The sequence below is a fragment of the Macaca mulatta genome, chromosome 11, assembly GCF_049350105.2.
Source record: "Macaca mulatta isolate MMU2019108-1 chromosome 11, T2T-MMU8v2.0, whole genome shotgun sequence".
Taxonomy (NCBI): domain Eukaryota; kingdom Metazoa; phylum Chordata; class Mammalia; order Primates; family Cercopithecidae; genus Macaca; species Macaca mulatta.
In genome coordinates this window covers 111214658-111238302 of record NC_133416.1, presented here as the reverse complement: position 1 = coordinate 111238302, position 23645 = coordinate 111214658, and the positions used below count along the sequence as shown (strand labels likewise).

Below are 23645 nucleotides of genomic sequence, written 5' to 3'. Positions count from 1 at the left end.
CTGGGATTACAGGTGTGAGCCACTACACCTGGCCAATATAATCTTATATTTGGAAAATTCTAAAGACTCCAGCAAAAAACTGTTAGAACTGATATACAAATTCAGTAAAGATGCAAGACCCCTGAGCAACAATAGTGTTCCAGGTTAATTCTTTCTGTTTGTTTGTTTTTGTATTTGAGACAGGGTCTAGCTCTGTCACCTAGGCTGGAGTAATCTTGGCTCCCTGCAGCCTCCGCCTCCCAGGCTCAAGCTATCCTCCTATCTCAGCCTCCTTAGTAGCTGGGAATACAGGTGCATGCCACCATACCCAGCTAATTGTGTGTGTGTGTGTGTGTGTGTGTGTGTGTGTGTGTGTGGAGAGAGGGTGCCACTCTGTTGCCCAGGCTGGTCTCGAAACTCCTGAGCTCAAGTGATCCACATGCCTCGGCCTCCCAAAGTACTGTTATTACAGGCATAAGCTACCACACCTGGTCAGGTTAATTCTTTATATGCTCTCTGCTTATAGAAAGGTCTCAGACACCACTCTGTGTCATGGAAGGAATCTACTCACACTACCATTCTAAACTTTGTCACGTGATTTCAGGTTCGTAGGTTCAACGTTAATGTGTTTCCATTTCTATTTCAGTTAATCAGGTGCTGCTGTTCCTTCTGATCGTGACCCTCTGTGTGATTCTGTATAAGAAAGTTCATAAGGGGACTGTGTCCAAGAATGATGCAGGTGAGCGGACATGGAATTCATTGAGTTGGGATACCCAGGAATGTGGTTTGAATGTGTTCCTCTAGGTCCTTTCAATAGCTGGGTTCAGGGACAAGTGACAGCTTGGTCAACTCCCAAGGACCTGCTAGTAGAATATCTGCCCTAGAACACCTTTTCAGTTGAGACCTAGGATGGTCGGTGCTATTCAAACTTTAGCATGTGTGAGAGTTGCATGGAGAGCTTGTTAAAACATAGCACTGGGCCTGCCTGCGAGGTGTAGGATCAGTAGGTATGGGGTGGGGCCTCAAGATTTGCATTTCCAATAAGCTCCTGGTTGAGGCTGATGCTGTGGGTTCTTGGACCACAGGGTGAGTGCACTGCTCCACACCCCATCTCTTTGGAACTTCTCAATGACTTTGCTTATGGAAACCGCCCTCTCTCTCCTCTCCCTGCTGGTTCATTCCCATCAGTGCAAGTCAGCCTCATAACTCTCAACTTGAAAATGGCCCTTCATTGGCCCTTTGTTCTCTCCCAGCTATACTGAGAGCCTTGTTTCCCTCCTCGGGGGTGAATTGCCTGAGATGGCACCTTCACAACTCCAATGCACACACAAAGTCAACTTCCATAAAAATCAAGAAGCACTGTTTATTACATTTTTAATTAATTTACTTTTTTTTTTTTGAGACAGAATCTCACTTTGTTGCCCTGGCTGGAATACAGTGGCACAATAGCAGCTCACTGCAGCCTCGACCTCCAGGGCTTAAGCAATCCTCTGGCCTCAGCACCCCCAGGAAGTTGAGACTACAGGAGTGTGCCACCACATCCAGCTAATTTTTTGTACTTTTTGTAGAGATGGGTTTCGCCATGCTGCCCAGGTTGGTTTTGAACTCCTGGGCTCAAGCTGTCCTTCCACCTTGGCCTCCCCAAGTGCTGGGATTACAGGAATGTGCTACCGTGCCCAGCTGATTTACATTTTATATCAATCAAACAAATACACACTTACGGGCTGGCGATGGTGGCTCACACTTGTAATCCAGCACTTTGGGAGGCTAAGGCAGGAGGATCACTTGAGTCCAGGTGCTTGAGACCAGCCCAGCCTAGGCAACAAAGCAAGACCCTGTCTGCATGCACACAAAAAATTACCTGGGCATGGTGGGGCATGCCTGTAGTCCCAGCTACTTGGGAGGCTGGAATGAGAGTATTACTTGAGCCTAGGAGGTCTAAGCAGCAGTGAGCCCTGATAGTGCCACTACACTCCAGCTTGGATGATAGAGTGAGACTCTGAATACAGTTACTTGGTGTGTTACATACATTTATTCCACAGTTTGTTTGTTTGTTTTTTCAGCCAGACACTTAGGGACTGGAAACACAGCAGTGAACAAAACAACATCCCTATTCCCAGGATGCTGGCATTTCTTTCTGATTATATTTTGTAATTTAAAAATTCATTTAAAAATAATTAAAAACATGTATAATCTAATCTAAATGAAAATAGAATCTGCAAAGAGAATGATTTTCACACAAAGACATATATACAGAAGCTCTTAGGGCATAATTCATAGTAGCCCCAAACTGGAAACAATTCACATGTACATCAACTAGTGAGGAATGCAAAAAATGTAATTCATCCTACACAATGAAATACTTTTCGGCAGTAAAAAGGAACAAATGACTGATACAAGCTGCAATATGGATAAACCTGAAAAAAAATTATGCTAAATAAAAGAAGTCAGACCCAAAAGACCATATATTGTATGAGTCCATCTGTATGAAATTTCTAGAAAGGGAAAATCTATGGAGACACAGAGCAGATCAGTGGTTGCCTAGAGCTGGGAGTGGGAATGGATTGACTACAGACCAGCCAGCTCATTGGAACTTTTTAAAGCTAGATCGTGGTGATGGTTGTGCAATAAATTTACTAAATACTATTGAACTGTACACTTACAATGGGTAAATTGAAAAAAATCTGTATTCATTTGCTTGGGCTGCCATAACAAAATAGCACAGACTAGGTGGCTAGACCATAGACACATATTTTCTCTGGTTCTGGAGGCTGGAAGTCCAGGATCAAGGTGCGAGCTGGTTTGGTTTCTCCTGAAGTCTCTCTCCTTGGCATGCAGATGGCCGCCTTCTTGCTGTGTCCTCACATGGCCTTTTCTCTGTGCTGCACTCCTGGTTGTGACCCTCTGCGTGATTCTGCTCTTTTCCTCCTCTTATCAAGACACCAGTCTTACTGGGATAAGGCCTACCAAATGGCTTCATTTTAACTTAATTGCCTCTTTAAAGGCTCTGTCTCCAAGTGCGCTGACATCCTGAGATGCTGGGAGCTAAGACGTTAACAAATGGACTCTGGAGGACACAATTCAGTCCATAGCAGTATGTACACCTCAATAAGCTGTTCTAAAAGAGAGAGAGAGAAGGAAGTCACGTAAAGACAAATGTCGTCTGAACTGACTCCACTCTTCACGCTTCAATCCCTGCTCATAAACCAACACATTCGCTCAGCTAATCCCACCACAGACTCCCTTCTTCAGAGAAGGAAGTGGATAGGGTTTAAAACAGTTGTTAAAACAGCTCTAAAGAAATGCACATCCTGACTGACTAATCAGACCTATACAGAGAAACAAAGCATTTGGACCACATGAATGGATCCGTTATCACATGTTTATCCATTCCGTGTTAAAATTTAAAAAAAAATCAATGTTATAAAATACCATTCAAATGAATGTAGTGTTGGTATGGAAGAATGCTTGTGGTATGTTAAGTGGGAAAAGACTGAAGAGACTGAAAAGTATGATTCCATTTTGGCTTTTAAATAATAAGTGTTTAAGGTATATATTCTTTTTTTTTTTTTTTTTTTTTTTTTTTTTTTTTTTTTTGAGACAGAGTTTCACTCTTGTTGCCCAGGCTGGAGTGTAATGGTGCCATCTCGGCTCACCACAACCTCCGCCTTCAGGTTCAAGCGATTCTCCTGCCTCAGCCTCCCAAGTAGCTGGGATTACAGGTATGCCCCACCATGCCTGGCTAATTTTGTATTTTTAGGAGAGACGGGGTTTCTCCATGTTGGTCAGGCTGGTCTCAAATGCCTGACCTCAGATGATCTGCCCACCTCAGCCTCCCAAAGTGCTGGGATTGCAGGTGTGAGCCACTGCGCCTGGCCCAGGTATATATGCTTTAGTATTACCATGAAGAAGGGTTTAGGGGGCACACACCACACTGGTTGTGTTATATATTGTTATAAAGCAGAGGTCTACTTTCGGAGTGGGAGTGAGAGGTCTGCAGAAAACAGTCACAATTTACCAAATACTCTTCTCTTTGGGCTGAAATTTTTTCAATAATTGCATATTATTTTTTATAATTTAAAAAACATTAATTCAAAGAACTAGTGTTCTAAGTTAATGTCCAGAGGTCCTGTGAAGTCCTATGTTCAAGTAAGACATGGCGGCATTCTCTGTAATATCTCCATTGTGACATTGCATGTAATCTCCCAGTACTTTTCTTGTGATTAGTGTGCTGGTCACTCACAGCTGTCCCACTTGGGGAGAGGTAAGCTGATACACTTGGCTAAAACAATCCTTATTTGAAATGCATTCTGAGTCATGGCATTAGGAGAGCAGACATTTCCTTTCTTCTAGGAATAGGCGTGGCTTGATCAGAGCTGCTTATGGAATGGACAAAGGCAGTATCATTTCTATTCCATTCTGCCAGTATTGTGATGTTTAATATTTTTGTTAGGCACCAAATAGTTTCCCATAGCCAACCTTTTAATGCTTTGGCTCAGGCACCAGTTGGTACAATTAATCCGAATAGTGGAGCGGATAATTCCTAAAGAAACTGCAAGGATGGAGCATTGATGAAGAAGGTACAGTTGATAAGCCTTTCCGCCACATTTCTCCAGTGTGCGTTTGTCCTTCTTTCTGTCCAGGGGAAACTTTTTGGCAGAGAACAGCATTTTTGGCTTGGGTTAGTGCTCAGTTTCTCTACCTGGCAGAGGCCCCTAAGGAGCGTGGCAGTGTCATGTGTTGGCAGCAGAGCTGGACACTCAATGTTTGACCTTCTTCTGGAGTGTCCCCTCTTTTATGAGGACACTTTCCTTTTACCTTGTGCTTCCCACTGTCTGATGAAGGCCTCTGCCTGAGTCTGGCAGCCAGGCACAGCCCCAGCTTTTTGACCCTTCCCTCTTATTCCTCAAGGGCCCCGTTTTCTGAAGCTCATTTATCAATTCCATTTAGTTCATTCCAACAAACTTTCATTAAGCACTTCCAAAGTGCCAGACTCAGTGGGGATAGTATAATGAGCTTATAGTCTAGTGGAGGAGACAGACACATAAATAGATTCTTCCAGTGCATTGTGGCAAGTGCTCAAATAGAGATATCTAATATTCACCCATCTGTTCAGATTGTATTGAAAATCTATGTGCCAGGCACTAGGACAGCTGCAGAGGATACAGAGATGAACAAGATACCCGCCCTCACAGAGTTCCTAGTATAATAGGAGAAAGAGGGAAGACATGCAACCAAATAAATTCCAATGCAATTAATAAATTCAACCATAGGCAAGGCCACAGCATAGAGAAGATGTGTGTTAATTTGTGTAGGGAGCTGTTAAAAGCTTCCCAGAGGATATGATGTTGATACTGCATTTGGAATGACTATGTAAGAGTTAGCCATGCAGAAAAGGATATTGAAAGCATTCCAGACATTGGGAACATCATGTGCAAAGGCACTAAGATAAGAGTAGTGTTCAGGGAACCACGAGGAGTTTGATGTTGCTAAAATAGAAGGAGGTGAGGCTGGAGAAGTGAGCAGGGGCTAGATCATGAGGGGCCTTGTGTGCCAGGCGAAGAAATGTGGCTTTACCTTTTAGGAACCAATGAGGAACTTTCCAGCAATGAAGAAACATAGACAAATTCGCATTTGTGGCCGATCACTTCACGGGCAGCAGGTAACATGTCACATGATACCTCCATAAGATTATAACTTAGTCCAAAAGGAATAATCCTTAAGAAACTTTTTTTGGGGTTTGTTTATAAAAATAACTCATGGTTTGTATTAGTCTGTTTTCATGCTGCTGATAAAGACATACCTAAGACTGAGGGAAAAAAGAGGTTTAACCAGACTTTCAGTTCCACATGACTGGCGAGGCCTCAGAATCACGTGGGAGGCAAAAGGCACTTCTTATATGGCAGCAGCAAAAGAAAATGAGAGATGCAAAAGTGGAAATCCCTGATAAAACCATGAGATCTCATGAGATTTATTCACTACCATGAGAACAGTATGGGAGAAATCACCCCCATGATTCACATTATCTCCCACTGGGTCCCTCCCACAACATGTGGGAAATGTGGGAGTACAATTCAAGATGAGATTTGGATGGGGACACAGAGCCAAACCATATCATTCCGCCCCAGTCCCTCAAAATCTCATGTCCTCACATTTCAAAACCAATCATGCCTTCCTGACAGTCCCCCAAAGTCTTAACTCATTTCAGCATTAACTCAAAACTCCACAATCCAAAGTCTCATCTGTGACAAGTTCCTTCTGCCTATGAGCCTGTAAAATCAAAAGCAAGCTGGTTACTTCCTCTTCCTAGATACAATCGGGGTACAGGTATTTGGTAAATACAGCCATTCCAAATGGGAAAAATTGGCCAAAACAAAGGGGTTACAGGCCCCATGCTTGTACAAAATCCAGCAGGGCAGTCAAATTTTAAAGCTCCAAAATGATCTCCTTTGGCTCTAGGTCTCACATCCAGGTCATGCTGAAGCAAGAGGTGGGTTCCCATGGTCTTGGGCAGCTCTACCCTGTGGCTTTGCAGGATACAGCCTCCCTCCCAGCTGATCTCACAGGCTGGCATTGAGTATCTGTAGCTTTTCCAGCAACGGTGCAAGCTGTCAGTGGATCTCCCATTCTGGGATCTGGAGGATGGTGGCCCTCTTCTCACAGCTCCACTAGGCAGTGCCCCAGTAGGGACTCTGTGTGGGGGCTCTTACCCCACATTTCCTCTGCACTACCCTAGCAGAAGTTCTCCATGAGGCTCCCGCCCCTGCAGCAAACTTCTGCCTGGGCATCCAGACATTTCCATACATCTTCTGAAATGTAGGTGGAGGTTCCCAAACCCCATTTTTTTACTTCTGTGCACTCAGAGGCTCAACACCATGTGGAAGCTGCCGACACTTGGGGCTTGCACCTTCTGAAGCCACAGCCCAAGTTCTATGTTGGCCCCTTTCAGCATGGCTGGAGTGGCTGGGTCGCAGGGCACCATGTCCCTAAGCTGCATACAGCACAGGACCCTGGGCCCAGCCCACAAAACCATTTTCTCCTAGGCCTCTGGGCCTGTGATGGGAGGGGCAGCTGTGAAGACCTCTGACATGCCCTGGAGACATTTTCCCCATTGTCTTGGGGATTAACATTTTCCTCATTGTTACTTGCGCAAATTTCTGCAGCCAGCTTGAATTTCTCCTTAAAAAATGTTTTTTGTTTTTTTTTTTTCTATCACATTGTCAGGCTGCAAATTTTCTGAACTTTTATGCTCTACTTCCTTTATAAAACTGGAATGCCTTTAACAGCATCCAAGCCACCTCTTGAATGCTTTGCTGCTTAGAAATTTCTTCCACCAGATATCCTAAATTATCTCTCTCAAGTTCAAAGTTCCACAAATCTCTAGAGCAGGGGCAGAATCCCCCTGGTCTCTTTGCTAAAACATGACAAAAGTCACCTTTGCTTCAGTTCTCAACAAGTTTCTCATGTACATCTGAGACCACCTCACCCTGGACCTTATTGTCCATGTCTCTAACTGGCTTTTGGTCAAAGCCATTCAAAAGTCTCTAGGAAGTTCCAAGCTTTCCTACATTTTCCTGTCTTCTTCTGACCCCTCCAAACTGTTCCAACCTCTGTTTGTCACCCAATTCCAAAGTTGCTTCCATATTTGTTGATATCTTTTCAGCAACGTCCCACTCTACAGGTACCAATTTACTGTATTAGTCCGTTTTCATGCTGCTGATAAAGACATACCTGAGACTGAGAAGAAAAAGAGTTTTAATTGGACTTACAGTGCCACATGACTGGAGAGGCCTCAGAATCATGGCAGGAGGCGAAAGGCACTTCTAACATGGCAGCAGCAAGAGAAAGTGAGAGATGCAAAAGCAGATATCCCTGATAAAACTATCAGATCTCATAACACTTACTCACTACCATGAGAACAGTATAGGGAAAACCACCCCCATGATTCACATTATCTCCCACTTGGTCCCTCCCACAACATGTGGGAATTATAGGGGTACAATTCAAGATGAGATCTGGGTGAGGACACAGAGCTGTACCATATCATGGTTACTTTAGTCACTTTGGAAAGTATAAGAAATATAAATAAAATCAAAATCACTCCTAACTCCATAAATAGACATAGGTCCATTTGCAAATATGTACGTATCAAATTGTGATCAAATACTAGAGATAATTTTGTATTTTCCTCCTTAACAGTGTTTTATGAGCATTCTCTCATGTCAGTATATATATTGTGAAAACAAAATTATTCTAGTGGTGGAAATTTCAGATGCAGTAGCTAGCTGGTAGAAAAGATGTAGAAGGAGAAAGAGGAGACCATTCAACGTGTCTTAAATTACACAAAACACAGTACCTGGTAGTTAGTTTCAAGAAATGTTTATTGAATGAAATATCAGCTAGAACTACCCTGGACCTCAGGGATAGAGGTTTTCCAAAAAGGATCGGAAAGAGAAGCGGCAGGGGGAGAAAGGGGGTGGAGAGAGAGAGACACACACACACACACACACACACACACACACAGAGAGCTTTAAGTAAAAATCAGATGAATACTTTATAGTGGATACTGGATACTCTACTTATGGATCATTATTCTTCTCCATGGCTGAAAGTTGTATTGTGACACTAAAGTATGATGTTATGGCTTTGGTATTTTATAGCATAGCCAGGCTCAAAAGAAAAATTATTTATCTTGTGCATTAGTCATGCTCTTTCCTTTACCTCCTTCCTCTTGCTGTCAACATTTGAGAAAGTTGACTAGAGTGGGGATAGGAGAGGGAAAATCACAACGAGTATCTTATAGCAGTGTAGGCAAAGTAAATATTCTGATTCAGGGAAGAGCTGAGGACTGTTGGACAAATGAGGCTTTTCAGTTCTTTGTATGTTTTTTTAACTGTGTGTGTGTTTTAGGCTAGCCAACTGACTCCTGTAAGATAGCTCCAAAATATAGATTTTGTGTTATGATCAAAAGGGCTGGCTGTCTGATGTGCTAGAATCCAACACTATGACCCCGGGTTCTGAGAAAAGCAAAGCTTTTTCTTGTAAATCGACTAACAAGGAGACAGGAGCTTTTAAGGCAGTAATTTTATTAGAAAAGGCTCAGGGGTGGATTCTGGGATTAGTAGGTGATTGATGGAAGGGAAAAGGAGGTCTAAAAAGTCCTGGGGCATGCACAGTTATCTCTTCATGCTACCTCATGGGTCTCATGTGCAAATCTGGGAGGAGTTAGTATGAAACACAGGGCGGAAATCCAAGCTGTGACATCAGCAAGCTTGTTCTGAACAAACTTCAGTTGACCAGATTGGCTCCAACTAATTTCAGCCAGTTTCTTAATCTCAGAAGGAGAGAGTTTCATCATTTCAGCAATTTTTTTTGTTCTAATCTATCATTCTGCAAACTCAAGAATTTTTATTAGTCATTGGTTTCTTTAACTCTTTGGGAGTATGGTTTCAATAGTGACATAAACAAAATAGAAGTTTATTTCTTCTCTCAAGTATAAGTCTGATGTATCAGTTCCACAATTATCCAGATCAAGATCTCGTCTATATTATAGTTTTGGTGACCTCAACAAGTAGCTTCCATCTTGTGGTCTAAGCTGGCTACTCTAACTCCTGCCGTCATATCAACAGTCCAGCCAATGGTAAAGGGGAAAGGCAAGGGGGTAGGTGAGCATTCCTTTGAAGGGTAGACCCAGCAGTGGCACACATTACTAGCATCCCATTGGTCAGAACTCAATCATATAGAGCTGCACGGGAGTCTGGTAAACCAGTCTTCGTGGTTGGCTATGTGCCAGCTAAAATTCCAAAGTTCTTTTCCAAGGGAAGACAGAACGACTAGATATTGGAGAACAATCAGCAGCCTCTTCCACACTATGCCATCTTCCCCCAGGACTGTGGAAGATGCATTAAACTGGCTCTACTGTGAAATTCTTTCATGTTCCAAGACACCAATTTTGATGTTTCCAGATGATGAATCCGAGACTCCTGAAGAACTGGAAGAAGAGATTCCTGTGGTGATTTGTGCTGCAGCAGGGAGGATGGGTGCCACTATGGCTGCCATTAATAGCATCTACAGCAACACTGACGCCAACATCTTGTTCTATGTAGTGGGACTCCGGAATACTCTGACTCGAATACGGTAAATTGTGTCTTGCAGACTTTGGCACTTTGTTTCCTTTCCCTCCCTCCCTCCCCCCACTCCCTCCCTCCCTCCCCCCACTCCCTCCCTCCCTCCCTCTTCTTCATCTTTCTTTCTTTCTTTCTTTCTTTCTTTCTTTCTTTCTTTCTTTCTTTCTTTCTTTCTTTCTTTCTTTCTTTCTTTCTTTCCTTTCTCTCTCTTTCTTTCTTTCTCTTTCTTTCTTTCTTTCTCTTTCTTTCTTTCTCTTTCTTTCTCTCTCTTTCTTTCTTTCTTTCTTTCTTTCTTTCTTTCTTTCTTTCCTTCTTTCTTTCCTTTCCTTCCTTTCTTCCTTCCTTCTTTCTCTCTCTCTCTTTCTTTCCTTCTTTCTTTTTCTCTTTCTTTCTTTTTTCTCTTTCTTTCCTTCCTTCCTTCCCTCCTTTCCTTTCCTTTCCCTTTCCCTTTCACTTTTCTTTTCCTTTCTTTTCTTTTCTTTCTTATAGGATCTTGCTGTGTTGCCCAGACTGGAGTGTGGAGTGGTGCAATCACAGCTCACTGCAGCCTTGACCTCCCTGGCTCAAGCAGTCCTCCTGTTTCCACCTCCAAATAGCTGGGACTACAGGTGCATGCTACCACACCCAGCTTATTTTTAAATTTTTTGTGGAGAGCTTTGTTGCCTAGGTTGGTCTTGAAATCCTGGGTTCAAGCAATCCCCCCTCCTCATACTCCCAAAATGCTGGGATTACAGGTGTGAACCACCACACCTGGCTTCTACTTTCTTTTATTTCCTTAAATTGATTTCCTTTATTTTTGGATTAAGAAGAAATAAACAGAAAATTAAAATTTGAACATATTATAAAAATGAAAGATAATTGTAAAATTTTGGTATGGAGTGTGTCTCTCTGAGCCCAGAAATCATCAAGAAAAGTGCACAGATTTGACTGCATAACATTGAAAAACTTTACAATGATGAAAAATACAAGTGAAGCTATTCATACAATAGATTAGGACAAAATTTTTTTTTTTTTTTTTTTTTTTTCTGAGAAGGAGTCTTGCTCAGTCACCCAGGCTGGAGTGCAGTGGCGTGATCTCACTGCAAGCTCCGCCTCCCGGGTCACACCATTCTCTTGCCTCAGCCTCCTGAGTAGCTGGGACTACAGGTGCGCCCACCACTACACCCGGCCAACTTTTTTTGTATTTTTGGTAGAGGTGGGGTTTCACCATGTTGGCCAGGATGGTCTCGATCTCCTGACCTCATGATCCACCCGCCTCGGCCTCCCAAAGTGCTAGGATTACAGGCGTGAGCCACCGCTCCTGACCAGGACAAAGTATTTTTAACATCTATTAGAGACAAAGAATTACTATCCAAAATACAGAATTGTTACAAAAATTGTTACAAAAAACACAAAAATTTTAAAAACATAGTTAAAAAATGGGCGTAGAATATAACCAGACAATTCACAGAGGAAAAACATACAAATGGCCAAAAACATGAAAAGGTATTGTAGGCTGGGTGAAATGGCTCACTCCTATATTTCCAATACTTTGGGAGGCCAAGGAAAAAGGACGACTTGGGGTCAGGCTCGAGAGCAGCCTGGGCAACATAGCAAGGCCTCTGTCTCTACCAAGAATTTTAGAAATTAGCTGAGGGTGGTTATATGTAGCTTCATGGGAGGCTGAGGTGGGAGGATCCCTGGAGCTCAGGAGTTTGAGGCTGCTGTGAGATAAGATTGCACCACTTAACTCCAGCCTGGCCAACAGAGTGAGACCTTGTTTCAGCTAAAAATAAATATATAAGGCTAGGCACAGTAGCTCACTCCTGTAATCCTAGTACTTTGGGAGGCCAAGGCGGGCAGATCACCTGAGGTCAAGAATTTGAGACTAGCCGGGCCAACATGGCGAAACCCCGTGTCTATTAAAAATACAAAAATTTGCTGGACATGTTGGCACTTGCCTGTAATCCCAGCTACTGGGGAGGTTGAGGCCAGAGAATGGCTTAAACCCAGGAGGTGGAGGTTGCAGTGAGCTGAGATCACTGAACTCGGTTGAGATCTGCTGAGCCACTGCACTCCAGCCTGGGTGACAGAGTGAGACTGCATCTCCAAAAATAAAAAATAATAAATAAAGTTTTTCTATGTTATTAATAGGAAAATGTGAATTGAAACATTTTTGCATTGTTGACAATGAAAATAAAAATGAAAACATATATGTCACTTCAGTGACATAATTCTTCACTCATCAAGTTGGCAAAAATTAAACAGAACATTACCCAGTGCAGGCAAATGGACATGCTTATCCCTTATTTACACAATGTGCATTTTCTAAGCTGGTAAAGCATTTGGCAAGGTCAACATGGCAATATCTATCAAAAGGTTGTATGCATATATAATTTGACTCACATGCCATTTCCTCTTCCAGGAATCTGTACTACAAAATTTCTAGCACATATTACCAAAATACGTGTACAACGATGCTAGTTTCAGCATTATGTGAACTAGTGAAAACATTTCAAAGTGCTGAAATGTCCACCAATGGAAGAATATTTAAATGAACTGTGAAATATGATCCAGATGTTAAAGAAAGAAGGCACTCTGTCTAAACAGACATAGGAGATTCCCAAGGCATATTGTTAAGTGAAAAAAGCTGGTTGCAGTATAACTCGTATAGTATGATCTACTTTATGAAATTCAAAACCCCTAACTATAAGTGTGTACATGAACATGTATGTGTTTCTGTGAAGAAAAAGAACTGGAAAGCTATCAAATTGTTAACACTGACTATCTCTTGGGAGGACAGAGGAATCGGGGAGGGTGCTGATGAAGGGAAATTCAGGGTGTTTCAGTATTATTTGATCGTTCAAAAGGAGAATGTATTTACACACTGCTTTTATAATTAAATGTTTTTGTAGTGGTGCCATCAGGAGGTACTGAGATCTGTAAGGTGCTTTCCTGTAATCTAAATGGCCCTTGGCTGCCCTGGGTTTTGATGTCTTGTGTATGCTTTCTGGTTCTCTGTCTCATTTCTCACTCTCCTTATCATACTATTGCTCATCATTCACTTAGCCTGTTGTTAACAGTCCATTAACTATCCATGGGTATGAAAACTAGATAACTAAATCCAAAAGGATGGCATGTATAAGGTTTCTGGGGAAGGGTTTGTCCTTAGCAAAAGGCATGAGCCTCATGACTTTTTGACTTTGGCCAGGGGCTGTTTCCTAGTTCTTGCTGTCCAGTCTACTCCCTGCCCCCTTTTACATATTTTAAAGTTTTTTTCATTGAAGTAGAATCCCAAAACAGAAAATTGCATAAATCCAGTGTGAAGTTTACTGGATCATCACAAAGTAAACACACTCATGTAACATCCAGCATGTTCTCACTAACAGTATAATCAGTCTTTTTAAGTTTGCCATTTTGATTAGTGTCCAGTGCTATCTAGAAATTTGAGGTTTCCTTATTTCTAATGTCATTGAACACTTTTCCCACACACTTTGTAACCATTTGGAAGTAAGTGTTCAGGTCTCTTGCCTATTTTTCTGTTAGTCTATCTTTTTCTAATTGATATGACCAATTATTTTTTCAGATTTTGCAGATCTAAATTTTGTTCACATTTAATTCTTTTGTTGATTTTTAGTCAACAACAAATACTACCCTAGGTGACTTTAGTCACTGGACATTTTATTTTGAGATTATTTCTACCAAGAATCTCATTATGAATTGGATACAAGACAAAAATTCTGAAAGACCAAGAAAACAGAAGGGGAGAGGGAGGGGGAGGAGATGGGGAATGAAGACAGATGGGGAAGATCAAGGGACCAAATCAAAGAGACAAAGGTAAATTCAAATCAGCCTTGGAGTCGAAACCACAGAGTAAAAATGACTTCAATCAAAGTTGAGGGTTCAGAATGTCCTGTTTCATAACATTTCAGAGCTGTTACCACATGGCGAAGACAGTACCAGCAATCACAGATGCTGCTTTATAAGAAAGAACACTTTTCATTCTTCCTGTTTCCTGGGGAAATTATTTGGATCTGGGGAGAGATTTGGTTATTACTATTTTGCTTCATTTCCTTTGCAGAAAGAGTTACGTGATTGAGGGGAAAAAAAGATTTAAAGTCACACCAGATGGGGAGAAAAGTCAGAAGGATTTATTGGACTAAACTCTACTAAATTTACACACATTTTAATTTTAACTTTCTAGGGAGGCAACAGATTGACCCTGGGGCAATAGGCAAACGGAGGAAAGAATTGAAGGGTATACTAGAGGTTTTTTGGTCATCTTTTTAGAAAATGGATTGAACATTCCAAACTGAGAGAAATAAACTTTAAAATCGTGGAATTCAACCCGATGGTCCTCAAAGGGAAGATCAGACCAGACTCATCGAGGCCTGAATTGCTCCAGCCCGTAAGTAGGGAGCACACAGGTGCTGCGGACAGTCCTTGGTGAGACCTATGTTGAGTAAAGGAGTGCTAGTCACCGGCATGCATGTGGAATATTATTTTTGAAGCCTTGTGGTGTTGATCTCCACCAAACTCTGCTTATGTGTAATTTATAAGCCAGCTGCTACAGAAAGGATTTTAGATGGTTTATAGAAGCACAATGAAGTTTATTAAAGAAGAAGTGAAGCATTAAAAAAAATGTAGAATTGCATTTACGGGTGTGAATATGTCTGTGGGGGTGGGAGCTGGAGAAGGGCCAGGTAGCTGAGGCCAGGAAAAAGTATCCCAAACCCACCGGCTGTTGGGATATTTAACTGTGATTGTACGTTAAATCTGCCTCTGAGTGTCCGATTGTTAAGAAAAAACAGTAGCCTGATGGATTATATACTTCCTAGTATTGACTAATATAATATATTCAGGAGACATCAACTCTTTTCCTAGCGTTGGGAATCTTAAGGTATTTTACTGCAAGAGTTCTTACCAAAGGGACCCTCTCCTGCATAACAAGTGGTGTTTTTGGTCGGACGCGCTGGCTCGTGCTTGTAATCCCAGCACTTTGGGAGGCTGAGCGGGAAGGATTGCTTGAGCTCAGGAGTTTGAGACCAGCTTGGGCAACATATTGAGACCCCATTTATACTTTAAAAGTTTTATTTAGTGACCAAGCATGGTTGCTCATGCCTGTAATCCCAACACTTTGGGAAGCTGAGGCAGGCGGATCACGAGGTCAGGAGTTCGAGACCAGCCTGGCCAACATAGTGAAACCCTGTCTCTACTAAAAATACAAAAATTAGCTGGGTGTGGTGGCAAGAACCTGTAGTCACAGCTACTCAGGAGGCTGAGGCAGGAGAATTGCTTGAACCTGGGAGGCAGAGGTCACAGTGAGCTGAGATCATGCCACTGCACTCCAACCTAGGCGACAGAGTGAGACTCTGTCTCAAAAAAATATATTTTTTAAAATTAGGCATGATGGCACACCCCTGTAGTCCTAGCTACCTACTCAGGAGGCTGAGGTGGGAGGATTGTTTGAGCCTGGGAGTTCGAGGCTGTAGTGAACCGTGATCATGCCACTGCACTTCAGCCTGGGCAACAGAGTGAGACCCTGTCTCAGAAAAAAAGACAATAGTGGTGTTTTTGATAGCAGTTTTACAGAAACTGCAAGCCACCTTTTACATATGATTGTTACTTAAATTCATCCCTGAAAATTTACTTAATTCTGAGACCTCTGTCCATGTGGTCTCTCCCCAGTTCCAGGTATTGTCAGAGTACAAGCTAAGACTTCAGATTAAGCAATGTTGTCAGTAGTGAAACTTCGAAGTTCCTACACACAGGTCATACTGCTCCTTTTTCTGGTTCAAGGAGCTAAAAGGTTGAGCTTGCTGTTGGGATGACACGTGTGTGTGTGTGTGTGTGTGTGTGTGTGTATTTAAGGCTGATTTAATTGACAATTATCAACATTACTGCATGTAGAGAAAGGCAGGTGATTTGTGCCGTAAAAGATTGACTAAGGAGCCTCTGTGACTCCCACTGCAGCGGTTCACAGAGATGAAAGTGGCAACAGCCTCAGCACTAGGGGGTTTGGATCTAGCAGAACAGCTGATCCGCCAGCGCTGGCTTCAGCCCCAGGCCTCAGATAAGTTGGGCACTGGGAAGCTCAGATGAGACATCTTGCTAGCTCCTGTTTCATTCCGCTCCAGACCTGGAGCTGAGCGGAGGCCATGGTCAAAGCCGACTCGCCAGTACCCCCAGAAGACACTAAGCCATATGCCTCTCCCCCACCATCATTTCTTTTGTTGTTTTAACAGCTGAACTTTGTTCGATTTTATCTCCCTCTACTTATCCACCAACATGAGAAAGTCATCTATTTGGACGATGATGTAATTGTACAAGGTACTCTCGCTAACTGCCAAGAACACTTGGAAAAGAAGCAGCTGATAAGTAGAATAACTGTCTCTCTTCATTTTTCAAATAGCTAATGCTCAGTGAGTTTTGACTGCTTATTTAAGTTGTGAGTACAGTATTGTTGTAAATGTGGAAGTATTTTGGAAACGGGTTGATACTTACCGAGACAATCCAGTTTGACTCTGATTGTCAAAACCTGCAATAAATAGCTTGGTAGCCTTTCCTTTCCCTATATCCCTATAATGTATGGAAATGAAGTGTCACAGATGACAGTCTTAGGAGTGAGCTAAGTTTTGGTGTTTAAATGTTGTGTTCTGTCTCTTCCACTACAAACAGGATACGCATTGGTGTGGTACCTACTGAGCAACAGAAATAAAGAAATTAGATTAGTGCCAATTTGAGCTCATCATTAAGTGGCTTTCTAAATCTGTAGGCACGACTCTCACTAAATAAATTGTCAAGCCACTTGAAATCAGGGATCCAATACTCTTCTCCCATAGCAAAATCAAGAACTGTTTAAGCTCTAAGGCTCTATCTAGCCCGAAAACAAATGCTATAATGTTTTAATTGCTGGTGTTTCTAAATTCAGGTGATATCCAAGAACTTTATGACACCACCTTGGCCTTGGGCCATGCAGCGGCTTTTTCAGATGACTGCGATTTGCCCTCTGCTCAGGATATAAACAGACTTGTGGGACTTCAGGTGGGCATATTGCTGTCTCGGAAGTCCTCCCTTCACCCTACAACTCTGGCCCCTTCTCCCCGCTCTGCAACTCAAAATGAGTGTAACCTCCACCTTGAAATCCTTATGGGCCAGTCTGGACTGCTGGGAGGCGGAACAGTACAGGGGTCTGGGACTTTGGTTCATATCTCAGCTCCATGCCTTACCAACTCTGAGATGACTTACTTTAACCCTGCAAAGTCCCACCTTCCTTACCTGAAATATGGGAACAATCATGTCTACTTTGTTGTGTCTTTGTGGGCAATAATGAAATAACATGATGTCCAAGTGTCCAGCATGAAATAAAAGCTCCAGAAATGATCATTGTTACCTAGGTGGCTCATCACCATGCTCTCTGTCAGAGATGATGTTTTCTGTTAAAGAGACTTGCTGAACCATTGGTTCTATTTTCAGAGTTTTGACCATCGCTTTTAGCCCCCTTCCAGTAGAAGAAAATATTGATTTTGTTAAGGGTAAAGATCTCCTTACTCTGATGGAACCTACATCAGAAAGTTGAACCTACATGCAATGCTGAAACTAAAGGGGTAGCTTTGAAATAAGAGGTGTTATTAAGAGTTGAATGCTGTTTTTCAAAAAAGCTTCTAGCAAATAATTTTATGTGTGTGGCATTTTAAGGCACTTCAAAGCATAGGCTCTGCGACCAGATTCAATTTTGTCAAAATCTTGGCACTATCACTTGGTAGTTTTATGACCTCAGGCAATTTACTTAGCCAGTTGTTTCTACCTCATTTGTCAAACAGAAGTAATAATAGTACTTCCCTTGTAGTTATTGTGAGAATTAAATTAGTTAATACATACAAAGCTATTACATGAGAGTAATGAGGTAGTACATGTAAAGTTCTTAGAAAAGGACCTGGTGCATAGAAAGTACTCAAGTATTTCCATGACTCCTGTGTGAGGTTTGAGAGCATCACATTAAGGAATTATAGATTATGACAGTCTAGATGGGTGAAAGAATGTGTATGTCTTGCCCCATACTACATTCATTCAACAACTACTTATTGAGTGCTTACTCTGTGCCTGACACTGTTTTAGGTGCTAGTAATACAGTGAGCAAAATGAAAACTCTTGCTTTTGTGTATTTCACATTCTAGTGGGAACAGACAGACAGTAAACAAATAAAATATTTAACAGAGGACTCGGGTGGAGGCAGGGCTGTATTTTAAATACGGTAATCAGGGAAGGCTCCACTGAGATTGTGCTGTTTGAATCTAAACTTGAAAGAATCGAGGGAACCACTTGTGCAGGTGGTTAGCGGGGAAACCCTCCAGGAAGCGGGAAGAAGTGTAAAGATATTGAGGCAGGGGTGAGTCTGGTTCATTAAAGGTGGTCACTGTTGCTGAGGGATCAAGAGGAGAATAACAGGAGTTGGAGAGGTATTGGAGGGTCAGATGATATAGGGTATGGCAGGCCATTTTAGGAACTCTGGCTGTTTCTGTGAATGAGATGGGAAGCTATTGGAGGAGCTTAGAGGAGATGAGTGACCTAGAGACAGAGTGGGGTGGAAAATAGTGGAAGCAAGGATACTGGTTAGGAGGAACTTGCAGAAATCCAGTGAGTGACAATTATGGCCTGAACAGGAAGGTAGTAGTAGTGGCAAGAGAAGTGTTTGGCTTCTGGCATTTTGAAGATGGGACCAACAGGATTTGCTGGAAGATTTGGATGAGAAGAGAGTGACAAAAAAGGAGTCAAGGAGGACCTAATGACCCTGGGTTTTTTTGCCCAAGTAACTAGAAGTATAGAGTTGCCACTGACTGAGGTGGGGCAGATGCAGGGAAGCAAGTTTGGGATAGGATTGGGGTCAATTTTGGGATATAAGTTAGAGCTGCCTTACTAAGCATCTGAAAGGAGACATTTGGATGGCAGATGTAGCAGGAGTTGGAAGTCCAGAGGAGAGGTCAGGGCTGTCAGATGGGTGATATTTAGAGCCATGAGACTGGACAAGGCTGTTTATGGAGTTATTGCTAGAGAAAGGCACTAGTGCTGCACTCAGACCTAGGGCATTCAGCATTTAGAGGTTGGAGAAATGAGGGAAACCAGCAAAACAAAACAAAAACAACAAACTACCAAGTGGCCAGTGACACAGGAGGAAACCCAGAGATACTGCACAAAGGTTTCAAGAAAATGATCATTTTCCAGAAACAAAAGATTCACTGGTCAAAAGCATGCACATCCTGTTCCCTTACAGAATACATATATGGGCTATCTGGACTACCGGAAGAAGGCCATCAAGGACCTCGGCATCAGCCCCAGCACCTGCTCTTTCAATCCTGGTGTGATTGTTGCCAACATGACAGAATGGAAGCACCAGCACATCACCAAGCAATTGGAGAAATGGATGCAAAAGAATGTGGAGTACGTGAAGACTTCTCTACCATTTTTTCCATGCTTGGAAACAAAATCATTCAGTTAATTTTCCACGCGTAGTTCAAGAGTTAGAAATATTTCACAGTCATCTGAGGTCAGATTTTCTTACAGAGGCAATGTTAAGAAAGAAAAGGGGACAGTCAATGAAAATCTTTCCTCAAAAGATATAAATCAGAGGAATCAAGATCCTGTGGAGTGAGGAGTCCCTGATTATACATTTTCCTAGTAAGCCGTTGAAAAATGTGACTTGAGTCTTTTCCACCCAACAATCTTCATTTATCTTAGTTGAGTTTCCCCTTCTAACCTAGATTTCTTATTAAGAATTATTATATAAAATCAACTTTGCTTTTTAAGGTTGATTTTTAAAATTTATAATTTTTCATTATCAGAGTTTTAAAATAGAGATGATAAAAATAACTCTAATACAAGCACGATTATCACATCATTGTATTGCCTAGCAGTCTTGTGCATCTGGATATTTAAATACCATCATAACCTTGAATTTGCAAGTAAAGTTATTCTAAATAATGTAGGATTCGAATTTGATCTCCTGTGTCTACTATTTAAAACCCTGGGGGTTAAAATGGCAAAATATTAATACTGTTAGTCTAGGTGATGTATATTGGAGTTCATGATATTTTACTATTTTGTGTATGTTTGACAATTTTCAAAATGGAAGTTGGGGGAGAATGAAAGGCCGTAAGTCTTAGTACATAGTGAGAGAATGTCTTACATCGTTTACAATATTAGATTCGACTTTATCTGAGTTTGTGGGGCCTCCAGGCCAAATGTTGTTTTTCTATTTCATTTCTTAGGGAAAACCTCTATAGCAGCTCCCTGGGAGGAGGGGTGGCCACCTCCCCAATGCTGATTGTGTTCCATGGGAAGTACTCCACAATTAACCCCCTGTGGCACATAAGGCACCTGGGTAAGTATTTTAGAAAAACGCAAATGTCCATTTATTTTTTATTTATTTGTTATTTTTGAGACAGAGTCTCGCTCTGCCACCCAGGCTGGAATGCAATGGCACAATCTTGGCTCACTGGAACCTCCGCTTCCCGGGTTCAAGCAATTCACCGGCCTCAGCATCTCGAGTAGCCACTACGCACAGCTAATTTTTGTATTTTTAGTACTGATGGGGTTTCACCATGTTGGCCAGGCTGGTCTCAAACTCCTGCCCTCAGGTAATCCACCCGTTTTGGCCTCCGAAAGTGCTGGGATTACGGCATGAGCCACCATGCCCGGCCGCAAATGTGCATTTTATAGATCCAGTGAGCACCATGGCGAGGAGAGGGTGCTACATACAGCACCAGGTTGTTCAGTTCAAATCCTCCAGGTGACCTTGGGCAAGTGACTAACCCTCAGCGCTCAGATTCTGCAAGTGCAGCTGATATTCTTAGCTACCTGCGAGGTGTGTTTCTGGAGATTTATGGAAAGCCATCAAACTCATGCTTAGCATATAGTATGTGCTCAGTAAACATTAACTGTTAAGAGAACTTTCGGCTGGGAGCGGTGGCTGACACTTGTAATTCCACCACTTTGGGAGGCCAAGGCGGGTGGATCACCTGAAGTCAGGAGTTCAAGACCAACCTGATCAACGCGGTGAAAACTGTTTCTGCTAAAAATACAAAAATTCGCTGGGCATGGGGGCAGGCACCTGTAATCCCAGCTACTCAGGAGGCTGAGGCAGGAGAATCGCTTGAACCTGGAAGGTGGAGGTTGCAGTGAGCTAAGACAGCACCACTGCACTCCAACCTGGGTGACAGGAGTGAAAATCCGTCTCAAACCAAAAAAAAAAAAAAAAAGAGAGAGACAGAGAGAAAACTTTCACTGCCAAAACTTCAAAACTTTATGGAACTGTCAAGCCACACTTTTATTTTCTCTTGCAGTAACTTACAGTGGACAAAACCAAATAAATTAGCATAATGGCTTAGGATGAATTCAGAAAGCTGCCATTAAAATTTATCCTTTAAAAAGCAGTTGACTCTGTTCTCTGTGAGTTCCTCAAGTCTTTTATTCACTACACAAGTGTAGGGTTTTTGTATGAATTGGAATCCCAACTATGATTTTGGGTAAGTTACTGAATACATATAAATGGCTTTGGCCGGGCGCGGTGGCTCAAGCCTGTAATCCCAGCACTTTGGGAGGCCGAGACGGGTGGATCACGAGGTCAGGAGATCGAGACCATCCTGGCTAACACGGTGAAACCCCGTCTCTACTAAAAAATACAAAAAAAAAACTAGCCGGGCGAGCTGGCGGGCGCCTGTAGTCCCAGCTACTCGGGAGGCTGAGGCAGGAGAATGGCGTGAACCTGGGAGGCGGAGCTTGCAGTGAGCTGAGATCCGGCCACTGCACTCCAGCCTGGGTGACAGAGCAAGACTCCGTCTCAAAAAAAAAAAAAAAAAAAAAAAAAAAGGCTTAGCATAGAGCCTAGCATAGAGGACACATTCACATCCACCCTAACACATGCCACTATCCCTTATCCAAAACCCCTGGGCCAGACCTGTTTAGAAGTTTAGAAAGGGTTTGGATTTTTAAAAGGTAATGTGGTGCTGAGTAGGATCTAGGTTTTACTGCCAAAGAAGTTATTAAAAAACCTTTTCTCTTCAGACCTTTGGGGATTATTTTAGAATTGGAGGCAATGGATATGGACTTATATTTACCAAGTGTCCATTACATTGCTAAGAACTGGACTAGGTTCTGTTAAGGAAGGTGAATATTATTTCTAATTCTCACAACAACCTGCAAGGTGTTATGTCCCATAATCTTTTTTTTTTTTTTTTTTTTAAAGGATATAATTGTGGAGGCTGAGTTCCTGTTTGCTCTCGATAATTCTGTGGATTGCTTTTGCATTATTACCAGAATCCTCTGATTTTCCTGAGCATGTGTATGCACAAGAGTGCCATAGGGAAGTTAGTGTTCTGTCTGATTTGATTTAGAGTCATGTTGGGTTCAACATTAGGTGAAATATCAACCTTTCCATGTGCAGATCCCATCAAAGTAGAAGGTCTATTTTTAAAAATGTGTAGGAACAGTTATGCAGAGCTTAGATCAATAAGGTTGCAGCATTTTATGATCTTGAGACAGAGACTCAGAATTACATTTTATGAAACATCCAACTTAGACCAGGCACGATGGCTCATGCCTGTAATCCCAGTACTTTGGGAGGCCGAAGCAGGTGGATCACTTGAGGTCAGGAGTTCAAGACTAGCCTGGCCAACATGGTAAAACCACATCTCTCCTAAAAATACAAAAAATTAGCTGGGCATGGTGGCACACACCTGTAATCCCAGTTATTCGGGAGGCTGAGGCAGAAGAATAGCCTAAACCTGGGAGGCAGAGATTGAAGTGAGCAGAAATCATGCCACTGCACTTCAGTCTGGGTGACAGAGCTAGACTCCATCTCAAAAGAAAAAAAAAGAAAAGGAAAAAAAAAAGAAAAGAGAGAAATATCCAACTTACTGACAAGTAGGAAGGGACATATTCTTCCCCAAGGAAAGATGTCATTTTTCTTTGTAGAACAGAGCTTCCATCTGTGCTGAAGGTTTTGGAATCAGGGATGGTGTGCAAAGTAAATCTACACAAAAATCATTTGAAAAAATGAGGTTTTAGGGTGTTCTGGAGGTAGAAGGGCAACATAACACTAATGGGCATTAAGTTTGGGTCTAAACAGGCAGGCTTAATATTTTTTAAATTTACAAAATATATTTAGCTAAAAGCAATTTCATCACCCAAATTGCAAGCCCCTCTGAGGTAGTTCTGCATAGCCCTTCAGTTACGAAGCTGAGAGATGAGGATGCCCTTAGTAGAGACTTTTCACAGGAAGGTGCCTCTTCCCAAATGAATATTTCCTTTTTATAGACTCTGATGATTGATAATTATTCCAATTATGCTGCAGTAGCTTCAAACAACTAGTTTCTCTTCTGCAGCTGCCGTCACAGCTATGTTTATTAGTAACAAAAGCCAGGTTGTGTTGTTGTTAACGTCATACACTAGAATAACATAACCCTAGCAAATCAACCCTCTCATAATTCAATGGACTTTCAGCTGTTTAAATAATATATATATCAAATTCCTTTTCATGGAAAGAAAGTTGAACGCTATAGAGAT

The 23645-nt window shown here is 42.1% G+C and overlaps 1 protein-coding gene across 7 annotated transcripts in view; it reads left to right on the top strand.

Annotated features, from left to right (window-relative positions):
* GLT8D2 (glycosyltransferase 8 domain containing 2) overlaps positions 1 to 23645 on the top strand; it is a 74126-nt gene that overhangs the window by 49004 nt on the left and 1477 nt on the right. For all 7 annotated transcript variants that reach the window (XM_015152545.3, XM_015152541.3, XM_015152544.3 and 4 more), the window contains 7 exon segments: positions 626 to 718; positions 9945 to 10116; positions 14376 to 14493; positions 16331 to 16415; positions 17017 to 17129; positions 19357 to 19523; positions 20351 to 20463. In XM_015152545.3, coding sequence (XP_015008031.1) covers positions 626 to 718; positions 9945 to 10116; positions 14376 to 14493; positions 16331 to 16415; positions 17017 to 17129; positions 19357 to 19523; positions 20351 to 20463 — 861 coding nt within the window.